Source organism: Canis lupus, unplaced genomic scaffold (assembly GCF_011100685.1).
Source record: "Canis lupus familiaris isolate Mischka breed German Shepherd unplaced genomic scaffold, alternate assembly UU_Cfam_GSD_1.0 chrUn_S1875H2072, whole genome shotgun sequence".
Lineage (NCBI taxonomy): Eukaryota > Metazoa > Chordata > Mammalia > Carnivora > Canidae > Canis > Canis lupus.
Genome location: NW_023330737.1, coordinates 65357 through 81341, shown reverse-complemented (window position 1 = coordinate 81341; position 15985 = coordinate 65357). Strand labels below are relative to the sequence as shown.

Genomic DNA, 15985 nt, shown 5'->3' with positions numbered 1-15985 from the left:
AGAGAGAGAGAGGCAGAGACACAGGCAGAGAGAGAAGCAGGCTCCATGCAGGGAGCCTGACGTGGGACTCGATCCCGGGACTCCAGGATCTCGCCCTGTGCCAAAGGCAGGTACTAAACCGCTGAGCCACCCAGGGATTCCCTTAACGAAGCCTTTTAATGGACTGAGCCAGCCAGGTGCCCCTATGGAAAGTGTGTGGTGAATTTCTTGGCAACTCTTAAAAGGAGGAGACATGACAGCCCTGAAGTAGAATTGGAAAACCTGAGCTAAGGGATTTGGTAAAGCATTCATATCTCAGTTGCTTTTCATCATAAAAGATACATTACTCTAACACTTTGTTATTTTCATTGGTATAACTACCAAATGAGTATGCAGCAAAGTTGAACCAGGACATACATGAGACTCATGGGGATGGGAGTTCTAATCAGGAACTTTCTAGAGGATGTCTGTTCTAGATCCGAAATGGTTTTCCACAGAAGTCTGGGAATTGGAAATCTTAGGTTTCAGGTGATTGTGAGAAAGTCTTTGGGGGATCCACCTAGCATTCGACCAAGGAACAAAGAAGCTCAGAGTTGGACTACCATATACTCTTTGAGTATCTCTGATCTATACAAAAACACTACAGTCAACCAAATTGTTCAACTTACCTGGAGTCCTGGTGTGGAGTTCCTGTCTCCTTATAGCCTAGTAATGCCGTTGCCTCTCATCGGAGGTTGCGTTAGGAAATGTCAGTCTTCTAGTCAATTGTCACTACACAGAGCCTCTACTGGTCTCATAAGTCACCCTGGGGAATTCTAAGGGGACAAAAGATAATTTTCTAGCTGGCACCTGTAAGAGACAAATGCTTGATGCTCATAGTTGCAATCATTCACACGCACCAATACCATTTGGTCTAGCTAAGCTGAATAGGGCCAAGAAATGGTTTCTTGTTGTTGTTCCTTTGTTTTTGTTCATTGCTCCTCCACCAATGAACATGATCTGCCCTGGAACTAGCCACCCTCTCAGAAGGGACCCTAGTGGTCTCCAGAGTTCTGTAGCTCATTCCAGCAGCAGTTTCTGAAGATGCAGACCCCCTTAGTTTCTAGGTTGCTCATTCCAAACTACTTCTTGTCAAATCATGCGACCTACATGCACAAAATGGCATTAAATGGCCTCTGAAATAAGTGCCTACACTTCTATCTATGCGTTTGTCTTGCTGTAAAAACAGACACCAAACTTCCCAATTTTGCTGGTGCATCTTGTGCCAACAGTGGCTTCTGTTAGGTTTTGTTGGTCAATTTCTTTCTTTCTTTTTTTTTTAAAAGATTTTACTGATCTATTTGACAGAGAGAGAGAGAGAGAGATCTATTTGACAGAGAGAGAAAAAACAAGGATAAGGAGCAACAAAGGGAGAGGGAGAGGCAGTTTCCCCACAGACCAGGTAGCCTGATACGGGGCTTGATCCCAGGACCCTCAGATCCTGATCTGAGCTGAAGGCAGATGCCTGACTAAGCCCCCACCCCCTCCCTTTTCTAAGCAGGCTATAGTCCCAACAGGAGGCTTAAACTCCCAACCCCAAGACCAAGAGTTGCATATTCTATCAACTAAGCCAGTCAGGGGCAGCTCCTACTTTGGTTAATCCTTAAAATCATTAACAAATGTAATAGGAATCTGGTGAGTTTAGGGGTAGCTAGTTTTGTATTAGCTGTTGTCATGGGTTTGCTCCTGCTTTTTTCTATCTGCCTCACCCAGAATATCGCCTGTAGTCCAGTTGTAATTAATTAATGGATCAATTACCACCACATTCAAAGGAGTTTCTGTAGACATTCGTATACAGCCTCTGTGTGTGTGTGTGTGTGTGTGTGTGTATCACATACACATAAATATGAACAGCCTATCCTGTTTGTATTTTACTTGATTTTTTTTTCAACCACATCATACCATTCTTCGATGTATATCTTTCTGGTGAAATCTTTCCCATCCAATTCGTGCCTTCCCTGAGTATCTACGAGAAACTGCCAACTTTTGTTAACAAGCATGTAGTTTAAAATGTGCTTTATTCTCATTACCAAATAAATATACAGATATCAAAAGAGTGACCACTTAGAAGTTATAATCAGAAAATATATCACTTCATTAGAAAAAAGAAAAAGCCAGGATATAAATACATCACGAAGTGTATGCAGGATTTACATAAGGGAAAAAAAAAACCTCCTGGAAGCTAAGGAGGGATGTCAAATAAGACTTAGGCACAAAGACATAACGTACATCTAAATACACTGATTCAGGGAGATTGATTCTGTTAACATTAATTCTCTTAACCTAATTACAAATTCTCTCCATGAATTCTTTAAATTTGGCATAGTGATTAAAAATATATCTCCAGTAGCATAGAGGTAAATATCGCCAAGAGAATACTGAAGGAGAAGATTAAGAAGGGGAACTATGGACCTGCATTGGATACTAAAGCATATGTATAAAGCAGTTAAAATACTAGAGTACTGATTGATACAAGGCGACTGGTCAATTGAATCCAGTGTAAAACCCAGAAAAAGAAAACCATAACAGAATTTATGATAAAGTGGCATTTTAAGCTAGGTGAGAAAAGATGGGTTATTTAGAAGCAAATAGCTATTTTTTTAAAGAGTTCTTAAATGTTGGGGCGCGGGAGCCTGTGTGGCTCAGTTGGTTAAGCCTCTGTTTATTTTTATTTTTCGTGTTTGTTGATTTTAGCTCCTGTTCCTCCGTCTCTCTCCCTCACCCTCTGTACCTCTCTCTCTCTCAGAAAAAAAACAAAAAAACAAAACAAAAAAACAAAACTTAAATGTTGCACCACACTGCAAACTAAATCTTGGATTGATTAAAGGTTCAATTGGGGAATAGCAGCAAAAACTAAAAATAAAGAAAATGTAAACGTAAGGCTGGGCCAAATGGGAGGATTAGGAGGCATGCAGAAACGGGTTTTCATTTCATCTAGGGAATGTGAATTGTTCTCCCCTTGTGAGCTTGCACTTGATGATACACATTGCCAAGTCTGACCATGAGAACAGTTTTCTGTTGGCTGCATCCGCTGCATTCCATGGAGACTGACAGGGGTCCCGAGGGATGTGGAAGAGGAATAAACTGAGGGAGAGCATTCGTTAGGGAAGTATTCTGGGGGAACGTGCTTTCATGCACTCTAGCCCTAGTCGTATGTAAATACTACGTTTTTTTTTTTTTCCTTGAGATTTCATTTATTTATTCATGAGAAACTCAGGGAGAGGGAGAAGCAGTGTCCCTGCGGGGGAGTCTTGTGCGGGACTTGATCCCAAAATCCAGGATCAGGACTTGAGCTGAAAGCATACGCTCAACCACTGAGCCACTCAGGGGCCCGGAAGACTGCTTTTCCACACCCCAGAGTCTTTTGCAAATGTCCCATAATGCTCAGCCATCCCGGCAACGTTTGAGGGGAAGCCAGCCCAGCTCAAGGGGCCGCGGAGATTTGAGAGGCTTGGGCCTCCTGGCACATGCGCTTTGGGCACTCTTGGCCATGGGCTCCTTGTGAGCAGGCGAGTGACGCCAGTTTCTGAGGTGCGCAGGCGCATTTGTGTTTAGCTGCATTGCCGGGGTACATTTGTTCTGCAGAGAGAGATTTTGGACCCCGGTGCTCAGTTGCTGGGACGTTGCCGCGAGGCCGGCTTGGCTTATCTCCAGCACTAAGTGTTGAGCTGTAGAGGCGGCGAAAACCTGTGTCTGAAGCCTGAAAGCTTTGCGATGAAGACCATGTTTAGCTTCACGGGTAAGAGGGGCGAGCTGCCCTTGGGCTTCAAGATCGGGCGGCGGAGGGCCGCCCAGCCCGCGGCATCTGAGTGGTACCAAACTCGCCAACCTGGGCCCTGGGTACCACATCCCAGACAGGTCTCAGAAAGATCCACAAAGCAAAAGTGGCAGGGGATTCTGTTGCTGGGAGACCAGAGGAACAGGTGATAGGGACTTTGCAGCTGGCGGGGAGGAGGCAAGGAGGTCGGGGAGAGGCACTCACCTTGCTGGCCTGAGTCTGGAGAGCTGAGCCCTGGGTGACCACCCAGGGCGCTTGGCCGTCTTTCTTCTGGTGGCCCCGCAGCACGTACCTAGGTCGTGGAACCTTACCTGGGGTCTACTCCGGCCCACTGAGCAACAAAACGTCTTCAGCTGCCTTTGGACCCCTTCGTATCTCCGTAGGGAGCGCTTTACAGACAGTTTTGATGTGATTTAACGGATTTTCAACAGTAGTAGAAAGGAAATTAAGGGGACGCCTGGGTGGCTGAGTGGGTGAGCATCTGCCTTTGTTTCAGGTTGTGATCCTGGGTCCTGGGAACCCCAGTCGGGTTCCTGGCACGGAGCCTGTGTCTCCCTCTGCCTATGTCTCTGCCTCTCTGTCTGTGTCTCAGAATAACTAAAATCTTAAAAAAAGAAATGAAATTACGTATATGTAGTAGTTTGTTTTTAATGGACATCCTATACCAATGTTATTAAAGAGTGCATGCTGAGAGAAGTAATTCCCAGAATTACTTTGGATACAGGGCAGTATCTGACTTCTATCTGTGTACAGTTTGTACCTATATTATTTACTGAGGGACCTTGGAAGGAGATTTGGAAATGGGTAGATGGTTCTGACTGTGAATAGGAAGTCTCATTTTTCTGAAAATGTGTACTCTTCCCGTGTTTATCAGTATTCCATGACGCAATAGAAACGTTATGGTTTTAGAAATTCTGAGCTTATTATACGTGCGGTCTCTGTTCTTTTCATTGTGATAAAATTAAGAAAAATTTTGCAATCACTATATTGTACACCTGAACTTTTTTTTTGTAAGATTTTATTTATTTATTCATAGAGACAGAGAGAGAGAGGCAGAGACACAGGCAGAGGGAGAGGGAGAAGCAGGCATCATACAGAGAGCCTGACATGGGACTGGATCCAGGGTCTCCAGGATCACGCCCCGGGCTGCAGGCGGCGCTAAACCGCTGCGCCACTGGGGCTGCCCTGTACACCTGAACTTAATACAACGGTGTATGTTAACAAACTGGAACTAAAATGAAAACTTAAAAAAAAAATTTTATAGAATACCTTCCAGTTATTAAAATGTACCTTAAATTTCTTCAAATTTTTCGTTGACTAACAGCTGAAAAGACAGATAAATGAATGGAACAGATAAGAAAATGCCAAACACCTAAGTATATGTTAAGACTTTGTAACTTGATGCTGGTGACATTTCATATTAGTAGGAAAAGGTGAATCATTCATAATGTTGATGACATATCTGCTATTTGGAGAAAACTAGCTAGAATTTTATCTCATAAAAATAAGTTCCAGATGGAATACAGATTAAAAATGTTAAATATGCAAAATACAGTACAAGAGAAGAAAACATGAACGCTTCTATGCCCATTTTTTATGTTGACCAAGACCATTCTTAAGAATGACTTTAAAAGCAAGAGTTCGGGCAGCCCAGGTGGCTCAGCGGTATAGCGCTGCCTTCAGCCCAGGGCCTGATTCTGGAGACCTAGGATCGAGTCCCACGTCGGGCTCCCTACATGGAACCTGCTTCTCCCTCTGCCTGTGCTCTGCCTCCCTCTCTCCCCCTGTGTCTCTCACAAATAAAGAAAATCTTAAAAAATAATAATAATAAAATAAAAGCAAGAGTTCTGGAGGTTGATTCAGCCACATAAAAAATTAAAACTCTCTGTATATCAGAAAATAATATTAATAAAATAAAAGAGAATGTCCTTGCAAAATATTTACAACATATGTGTATCAGATACAAAAGAATATGTTTTACAGGGAAGGTATTAAAGGAATGAAATAGGGGGTCTCTGGGTGGCCCAGTCAGTTGGCTGCTTCTGACTTCCTCTCAGGGTCATGATCTCTGGGTCCTGGGATTCAGCCCCTGGTGAGGCTCCCTGCTCAGTGGGGAATCTGCTTCTCCTTCAGCCCCTCCCCTCTGCTGGTGCTCTCTCTGTGTCAAAAAAAAAAAATCTAAAATAAAAAAGGAGTAAAATCCCATTTTCCATCTGCAGGCTTTGTGAAGATAAGGAATGATGGTACTCATACTCCTGGTTAAAGTTGTTTTTGACTTTTCAGATAGTTCGGTGGTTAAGTCCCAATTGAAAAATATGTATTCCTTTTACCCATGAATTTTATTAATTTAAAATATCTTTAGTAAATAATTAAAGATAAACAATATACTATATGCTTTTCTCAGCACTATTTACAATAGCGGTATATTAAGAACTCATTTAATGGCCTTTATAAATAAGTGGCAGTGTATCCATAGGCTGGACTACTATGTGACCACTGAATGTGGCAGAGATAATTGATACACATTAACATGCAAAGCTGTACTTTAGTGGATCATTAAATGAGGGGAAAAATGGTTTGATGATACAAACACATAAGCAGACAATGGTTTTGTGTTGGCCAAAAAGATGTGAAAAATATAAAATTAGTTATCTTGAAACATTTGGATTGTAAGTGAATTTTTCTTGTTTCTTAAAAAAAAAGTCTGATTTCTACAGGAAAAGGTATATAAAAATTCCAACAAAGGTTTATTATCAATGAAGTAATCCAGGAGAACAGCAAGAATATGAATCTTGTGTAGGCAAAAAGAATTTCTATTTATTTACTTTTAAGAGGTTTCATTGATTCATTTGAGAGGGAGAAATCAGGCACATGAGCAGCAGGGAGGGGCAGGGGGACAAGCAGAAACCCCGTGGAGCAGGGAGCCTGATGATGTAGGACTCGATCCCAGGACCCCGAGGTTCATGACTTGAGCCAAAGGCAGATGCCTAACTGACTGAGTTACCCAGGTGCCCCTCTTTCTATTAAAAAAAAAAAATTGATGGGCGAGGATTGGTATTTTCTGACAACCTTTAGCCTCTTCAGAACTCAGGGGAATATTTTTATCTGTATTGTAGATTTTATTATGCATACGTTAAATATATACATATGATTTTGTTATGTGCAGCTTTATAACAAGCAATAAGTAAATAACAATAAAATTTTATTTTAGTTAAATCCTCATGAAAATAAAAAATACAAATGATACCGTGATAGCTTATAGAACTTTTGTTGTTTCCCTCTTCTGAAAAAAAGTAGCAAATATAAATTTTTATTGCTATTTCAAAAGTATTAGTTTACTTTACAAAACTTTTCTTTAAAAATATTGAACTTTCCTGGTGCCTTGGTGGCTGTTTGTTGAGCATCAGACTCTTGATATTGGCTCTGGTCATGCTCTTAGGATTGTGGGGTTGAGCCCCCCGTCAGGCTCAATGTTCAATGGGGAGGCTGCTTGAGATTGTTTCCCTCTCCCTCTGCCCTTCACCGCACTCATGTATTCTCTCTTTCTCAAAGAAATAGATAAATCTTTAAAAACTATTGAACTCTCCAAATGTATTTATTCTTCAGTCCATTTATTTCTCAAACAGAACCTGAACACGGGTTACGTAGCAGACATAGTCTACTCAGGATCTTTTCAATCTTAAAAAGATTTCATGTTGCCCAGTATGAACGAGATGAGAAATTTTATGTATTTAGGTTTCAAAGCTTTCTTTTCTTTTTAGTTATTTATTTATTTATGATAGTCACAGAGAGAGAGAGAGGCAGAGACACAGGCAGAGGGAGAAGCAGGCTCCATGCACCGGGAGCCCGATGTGGGACTCGATCCCGGGTCTCCGGGATCGCGCCCTGGGCCAGAGGCAGGCGCCCAACTGCTGTGCCACCCAGGGATCCCGGTTTTAAAGCTTTCATTGTTAAGTGTAATCTCTCCACCCAACGTGGGGCTTGACGTTTTAGGACACATGCTCTACTGACTGAGCCAGCCAGGCACTCCTAAGATGAGAGATTTTATTTTATTTTGTAAAAGTTAAAAGACGTATTTATTTTAAAGGGAGAGAGAGGGTCATGGGAAAGGGGAGGGACAGGGGGAGAGAGAGGAACCCAAGCAAACTCCACCCTGAGCATGGAGCCTAATGTGGGGTTCCGTCTTACGACCTTGAGATCATCCTGAGCCAAAACCAAAAGTTGGACACTCAATCAACTGAGCCACCCGGGTGCCCCTAAGGTGAGAAATTTTAAATGGAAGTATTAGGACTTAATCTCACCTGAAGCTTTTCCTTGGAACTTCCTGTCAAAGGAAAACATTTCTGAAGATCAGAAATTGTAAAAGATTACCTTTACCTGCCCTTTTGACATTGCAATAATACTAAATACTAATATTGGTACTTGGAAATACTTGATTTCTATGATTCTAAACATTTTTCTATTAATTGAAATGCTTAATAAAATGAGCTTCCCCACATACCCCCCTCCAAAAAAGATAAAATGAGCTGTGCCTGTTTCTTTGAAATCCGAGTTTCCTTTGGCTCAAACTTCCTTGAAAAGCAAACTAAGAATTACTTAAAAATATTCTTTTGCTATTGTGGTCTCTTTTACCCGTCATGTGCTTTCACCTACTGAAAATTATTTTAGTTCTTGAACAATGTAATTCCAAGCATAGGACTAGAAGTGCAACAGACCTGTTATATATGTCATTCTTTCACTTAAGGCACACTGTAGATTGTATGATGCCCCACTATTTATGTACCAAGAAGAAATTTTTAGAAATCATGCCAGTTATAGTTTTAAGACATTTTGAATTAGAAATTGGATTCCGATGTCAGAGATATTAAAAGGTGACAAAATGAGCATCTTGGAATCATTGAAATAGAGTATTCTTGCTCATCCTTAAACGTAGCTGCAAAGTAGGCATAATTGGATCATTTTACCTAATTGTAGTGAGTCTTTGTAAGTTGTAGTAATAGCTTTAATAATATTTGTGGTAGGAACTAGTATCTAAACACTTTGCATGGATCCTCATTTAAGGATCACGACAAGAGGTCCTGTGAGATAAGTACCTTTTATTTTATTTATTATTACTATTGTTTTGTGACCTCTATAACCAACAGGGGTCTCAAACCCCTGGCTCCCGAGATCGAGTGACATGCTCTTCAGAGTGAGCCAGACAGGTGACCTGAGATAACTATTTTTATGCCCATTTTATGCCCATTTTGTGGATAAGGAAATTGCGATAAGGCTAAGTGGTCACTGTGAAGCGACAGAGTTAAAGTGGGAATCAAACCCAGGTTGAGCTGCCTCTTGAGGTCATGCTCTTCCTAATCAGATAGGCTGCTCTTTTAATAGAGCGGTGAAAAATCACTAAAAAATATTGTACTTTCTTCTAAAGTAAACTAATTCTTTGTTTTGGAGTCATGAGAATAATGTAGTATTTAACATTTACAATTCTATGAATTGATTTGCAATTTTTGAAAAGGTACACTGTAATTTCTTGACAAGTCCTTTCACACTCACAGAACTGCTCTCCACTTGGCCTGTGCCATTGGCCGTGAAGATATGGTGAAGCTCCTGGTAGATCGGCACTGCCAGCTTAACCTCTGTGATGGCGAAGACAGGACAGCTCTCGTGAAGGTGGGTGGTCACAGTTATGTCTGCCTGAGGTGGATTGGATTGAAGTCCTTGGAATGAACATTTGTTGCATTTAAACATAACTCATTGGTGAAACTTGTGGCATGTTTCCTTTCAATTCCCAGAATTTACATTCTGTTTCTTGTTGTAATGCTCACAGGCTATACAATGCCAAGAAGAGGCATGTGTAACTCTTCTCCTGGAACACGGTGCTGATCCTAAAGTGAAAGACAACAAGGGCAACACAGCTCTCCATTATGCAGCCCACGAAGGGATTGTCTCAATAGCAGAGAAGCTGCTTTTACAAAACGCAAATATAGAGGCCAAAAACACGGTACAAGTCAACTTTTTTTTTTTTACAACGTACTTGACATTATATATATATATATATATATATATATATATATATATATACTTATTTATTTATTTATAGATAGCTGCAAAAGGTTTATATATATATGTACATATATATGTACATAGGTACATATATATATGAAGACTTCGACACTGAATTTTATACAGTAGGTCCTGTCATCATGGAAACAACTCCAAAACCAAAGCAGAGTGAGTGAAAAAGAAAAGTAATGCATATAGAAAGACCACATTCTGTCTGCTAGCCACCCTTCCACCCCAGAAAGAAAATCTTCCCCTTTGTGCCTGGGAGTAGATGGTGCCCTCAGAGCCCACAAAGGATTGAAGGCCTAGAGGGGAGTGTGGTGATGATGGAGGCCGAAAGGTGTGCAGGGGCTTAGGAAATGGATGCTTCTGGGGATGAGTAGGAGACCGTGACCCAGAGGAGTAGCTTGGGTGAATGTAAATGGGAGGAGAAAGCAGCAGGTTGTAATAGGCCTTGGGCACTCTAGGCCCTAAGGTTCAGAAGATGAGAGCAGGGGGATCAGGTCATGACATCCTACAGGTGGTATCTGCTTGTGCTGGTAGCCACTCTGCCAGCCATGTACCACGGTGAGGCCTCCCATTCCAGAGAGTAGCTCCTGCTCAGCCTATGTATTTCCTCAGTGGGGTGGTAGGTGTGCATGGGGAGCTGGTGATGACCACACTTGCCAGTCTCCCTGTGTTTTCTTTGACATGCATTACCTTCAGTCGCTGCCCTTGCAGAAACACTGTTGTGTGCCATAGATAGGGTCGATTTTTCATATTTGGAAGCTCAAACATTTCCTGGATGAAAATATTTTGAAATAACTGTCTAAGCTTTTGCTTTAAATAACAACACTTTTTATTTTTGAAGATTGTATTTATATGAGAGAGAGCAAACAAGAGTAGGGAGGAAAGGCAGAGGTAGGGAAAGAAACGGCCTTCCCACTGAGCCAGGTAGCCTGATGCATGGGGCTTGATGTCAGGAGTGGGATCGTGACCATAACCAGAGAGAGATGCTTGACCCACTGAGCCCCCCAGGCTTACCATAATACTTCTTCCTTCCTGCCTTCCTTTTTTTAATTAAGCTTTTTTATTTATTTATTTTTTCACCTCACTCTGGGGTTTATGTACTTATTTTATCTTTTAGTTTTTTCTTTTTCAAAATTTTTTTAGTTGGAGTTCAGTTTGCCAACAAAGAGCACAGCACCCAGTGCTCATCCCGTCAAGTGCCCCCCCCTTGGTGCCCGTCACCCAGTCACCCCAACCCCCCACCCACCTCCCTTTCCACCATCCCTTGTTTGGTTCCCAGAGTTAGGAGACTCTCATGTTCTGTCCCCCTCACTGATATTTCCCACTCATTTTCTCTGCTTTCCCCTTTATTCCCTTTCACTCTTTTCTATTCCCCATATGAATGAGACCATATAATGTTTGTCCTTCTCCGATTGCCTTACTTCACTCAGCATAATACCCTCCAGTTGCATCCATGTTGAAGCAGATGGTGGGTATTTTTGTTTCTAATTGTTGAGTAATCTGTGGTATATGTCCGCAATGGAGTATTACTCAGCCGTGAGATTTTATTTATTTTTGAGGAAGTGAGCGAGCATCTACAAGCAGGGGATGTTGTGGGGGCAGAGGGAAAAGAAAGAGAGTAAGAATCTGAAGTAGACTTTGTGCTGAGCCTGGCGCAGCGCTGGATCTTATAACTCTGATCATCACCTGAGTTAAGACCAAGAGTCAGATGCTCAACGGACTGAGCCACTCAGTTGCCCCTAAATAATGATACCTCTAAAGAAGCATTAGAGAATACAGGTTTCTTTTATGTATTTATGGCAAATATTTTTGAGAACACAGAATGTGTTCTGAAACTTTATTTTCAAAAATGTTTTCTCACCCAGTTTGTTTTCTTATTTAGTGTCAAACAACAGAGGAAAGCAAAATTTGCCTTGGAAATAGGCTTTGTCTTAAAACACAAAACAAGTGTATTTTACAATATCAAATCTTGCTGCTGTTGAGAAGTTCCTATTTGATCAAAAAGTGATTGATTAACACGGTCAGAGCTTGTCTTTTATCAGCCTTGACTTAAGAGGGACAAAAGAGGGGCAAAGGAGAAAGCAGTCAGGAACATGCAGAGTGATTTAGACATTTGGCAAGTGAGGGGAAATATCAAGACAAGGTTTTTGGATTGTGTTTGTTTTTCTTCAGTGTTTATGTTTAGGTAAGGAGTCTTCAATTTTCAGGGATAGTAATTCTTACTCACGAACCAGTGAGTGTGTTGTAAATTTATATAGAGATCAATTCTAGGAGGACTCTAAGGACATCAGATTGGCAGTAAACTGGTGGTTGAATGGGCACGAAAAGGGACGCCTGTGTGACTCAGTGATTGAGCATATGCCTTCGGCTCAGGGCATGATCCCGTGGTCTCCCGAATCGAGTCCCACATGGCACTCCTTGAATGGAGGAGCCTGCTTCTCCCTCTGCCTGTGTCTCTGCCTGTCTCTCTCTCTCTCTCTCTCTCTCTCTCTCTCATCTCTCATGAATAAATCAATAAAAATCTTAAAAAAAAAAGTGGACAAGAAGAGGAAAGAACACAGTATAGTATTTTGCAGCTATAGCCACTTAGATACGAGTCTAAACTCTGCTTGCAAATCTAGAATGTCTTGATGGGAAGGACGTAAGGAGTGTGTAAATAATGGAATCAAGTTGCATTTTGAGTTTACTAGTCCTTGTTCTACCTCTAGCCATGGAAATTGAATGCAGGTTTGATAAGTGACTCATTTCTGTTTTTGGCTGAATCCTCAAGTGATAGGGAGAATTGGCCACATAGGTGAAAGAGGAGACTGGCATGGTTGTGTACTGTACTAGTTCTCAGCTAGACTTGTGCTGGTGAATCACAGTCAACTAGGGAACTTTAAAAGAATTTACAAGCCTAAACTGTCCCGTGAAGATTTCGACGGAGTGAATCCAATAACGTGTGTACGCAGAAATTTGGAAATAGGGTTTTGAGATTCTGATACAACTCTTGGCTAAGAACTACTGAATGGGTAGGTATACATATACAAATTTAGAGATGTAAAAATATTAAATCTCTGGAAGAGATTTAACTGAAGTTGGATACTGGCTACTTCCTTCCACTCTCTCCAACATTAGCCTTTCATCTGTCTGTATCTCTTTGAGAATTACAGATGAAAATTATTGGTCATCTCTGTTGGCTTGAAAAATAATTACCTTTTCTTCCAGCTATCAGTCATTCACCGGCACCCAGATGGGAAGTCTTTATGAGTAGTCTTTTAATAAGTAGAGTCTGACCCTTTAAAGATTTTACGTGTTTTGCTACCATTCTGATTATTACAAGCAGGGTTTTCCCAATTGCAGCAGTAGAAATCCGTGAACCTTCTTTTTTAGTTGAAGCTGTGCGATAGACTATCTTAGGATGTCTTTCAAATTCATAGGGCCCTGGCATAGTGCATAATCACTACTGTGTTAAACATTCAGCATGTAGTTAGTGACAATACAGATGGTAATTGTTTTAATAACTTTGCTTCAGCATTCCTCTGAACTCCTGTCTGTTCGGTTAGCAATGTGAGGGAAGTAAATACAAATAGATTGTAGTTGAAACAAGCATTGGAAAATTCTGACAGTAGGTGTTAATGAGTCTTCACAGCAATTTTCCTTAGAAGGTGGGGCCTAATTTGTTGGTAAAACGTGATCCTGATGCTTTAGGAAAGGTTTGATGTCCAAGTATTTGTTTTATGCACGGCCATTGGAAACAGTCACAGCAAATAGAAAAACACAAGTAGGCTATAGACTAAATGTGGCCCCCGGATGTATTTAGTTTCCACTGTCAGTTGAGCTAACATTTAAAATTATGGCACGCATGTAGAACTCTGGATTTTGAGCTTTTCTTACAGATCACTTCTGGTACCTTGAGCCCATGCTGCTGTTTGGTATGCTGTGCAGAGGCTGTCCCTTTATAGGAGGCGTGTGTCTCCAGTTTGCTCGTGTCCCCGCCTAGGTTCTTCACTGACTCGTGTCACCTGCTTTGCCTCCATAACCATTGAGTTTACAATTACTGTTTTATGGTATATGTTGACAAAGATTTCAAGATTTCAAGACACTCCATATTAATTTATAATATATATTTTGTATTTTATGTTAATTTCTTAGGATTGGGATTGAATTTTCTGTTTCTTTGTCTCTTTTTTTTCATTACTTTATTCAGTAATTGATGAGAGACACACAGAGAGAGGCAGAGAGCTAGGCACAGGGGGAAGCAGGTTCTCTATGGGGACCCTGATGTGGGCTCGATCCCAGGATCCCGGGTCACCATGCTAAACCACTGAGTCACCCGGTACCTCAGGATGAATTTTCCAAGTTAAAATTTAAAAGTTGTTTTTTTTTTTTGAAAACCATTTTTTCTTTAAATGTACTGTATTCGTGTTCCTTTTGGAATATCTGCAGTCCTATGAGGTTAATCCATTTTATTTGGATATATTATGCATATTGCAGAGAATATTAAATTATTTAGTATTGATTGTGCTAAAAATTATCTATGTAAGCCAGTATTAGAATTTTTTTGTTATTAAGATTTTTCATTTAAATTCATTTTACCAATCTATAAAAACACAGTGCTCCTCCAGTATTCCTATTTTTATTGATAAGCTGTTATATTTTTATTTCTGATTTACACTTTGCCTAAAATACAAAATAATTATATATAGTAATCACAGTAGAAACTGGAATACTAAGAGGATTTTTAGAAGTGGATATGCCTTACGGGTCCCAGAATTAATATAATTGAGACCAAATCTCATACTTATTTCACGTAGCATAATATCCTATGTCAGTCAGAGGAAGACAGTTATCATATGGTCATATTCATTATGTAGATGTTAGAAACAAAACAGAGTATCAGAGGGGAAGAGAAGAAAAAGTAAAACAAGACAGAGTGAGGGAGACACACCATAAGAGACTCTTAATCATAAGAACCAACCTGAGTGTCCTTGGAGTGGTTGGGTAGGGGTGTTTGGGGTAACTGGGTGATGGACATTACAGAGGGCACATTATGGAATGAGCACTGGTGTGTTACATATAGCTGCTGAATCACAACCTTTTACCTCTGAACTAATAATACACTATATGTTATTTTAATGAATTAATCAAAAAAGATAAAAATGAGAAAATCTCATACTGAGCTTTCTAACAGTTAAGATAAAGCTTTATCAATTGTATAATATGACTAAGTCCAGGAGATTTTATTTATTTATTTATTATATATTTATTTTAATTCAGTTTGCCACAATAAAGTATAACACCCAGCGCTCATCTCATCATTTGTGCCCTCCTTGACCAGGACTATTTATTTTTTTAAAAAATATTTTATTGATTTATTCTGAAAGGCACTGAGAGAGAGGCAGAGACACAGGCAGAGAGAGAAGCAAGCTCCATGCCGGGAGCCAGATGTGGGACTTGAACCTGGGACTCCAGGAACACACCCTGGGCTGAGGGCAGGAGCTCAACCTCTAAGCCACTCAGGTTTCCCAACCACGAACTACTTAGTATTAAGCATTCAATGTTCAGTTGAAGCTTATTTCTTTATTTATTATTTATTCTTTTTCTATTTTTGATTTCTACTAAGCTTTATTTACGTATTTAGAGAGACAGCTTGTACATGCACATGGGGGGGGGGTGGGTGAGGGGAAGAGGGAGAGAGTATCTTAAACAGACTTGGTGCTGAGTGCCAGGGGAGCCCAGAATCCAAGGTGGGGCTGGATCCCACCACCCTGAGACAAAACCAAGGGTCACTCAACTGGCTACGCAACCCAGCTACCCTGAAACCTAGCTCTTTTCATTCAGAGTCCATCTCCTTAGTGACTCCTTAGTGACTCAGTGTTTTGTGTTGACATCTGGGATCCCATACCATTGATAGAAGAGAATCAAGCAAGTTTGTACAACCTGGAGAAAACCCTCGCCTTTATTGGAAAGTTCTTAAAGCTATATCCCTGAGAACTCTTATTTCTCAAGTATTAATGTTTGCTACAAAAAAAAAAAAAAAGGAATTGTCAAATGGGGATAAGCAAATGTAAATGGAGTTCATTTGTGCTACATGTATAGTGCAGTTTTGAGTATTTCACAAACATAGATGATCATTGAATC

At 40.6% G+C, this 15985-nt stretch overlaps 1 protein-coding gene across 4 annotated transcripts in view; it reads left to right on the top strand.

Annotated features, from left to right (window-relative positions):
• The window catches only part of LOC119869192 (ankyrin repeat domain-containing protein 26-like), a 105893-nt gene that overhangs the window by 26122 nt on the left and 63786 nt on the right, over nucleotides 1–15985 (top strand). For all 4 annotated transcript variants that reach the window (XM_038589317.1, XM_038589319.1, XM_038589316.1 and 1 more), the window contains 2 exons: nucleotides 9346–9460; nucleotides 9618–9791. In XM_038589317.1, coding sequence (XP_038445245.1) covers nucleotides 9346–9460; nucleotides 9618–9791 — 289 coding nt within the window. The remainder of the gene's footprint in view (nucleotides 1–9345; nucleotides 9461–9617; nucleotides 9792–15985) is intronic.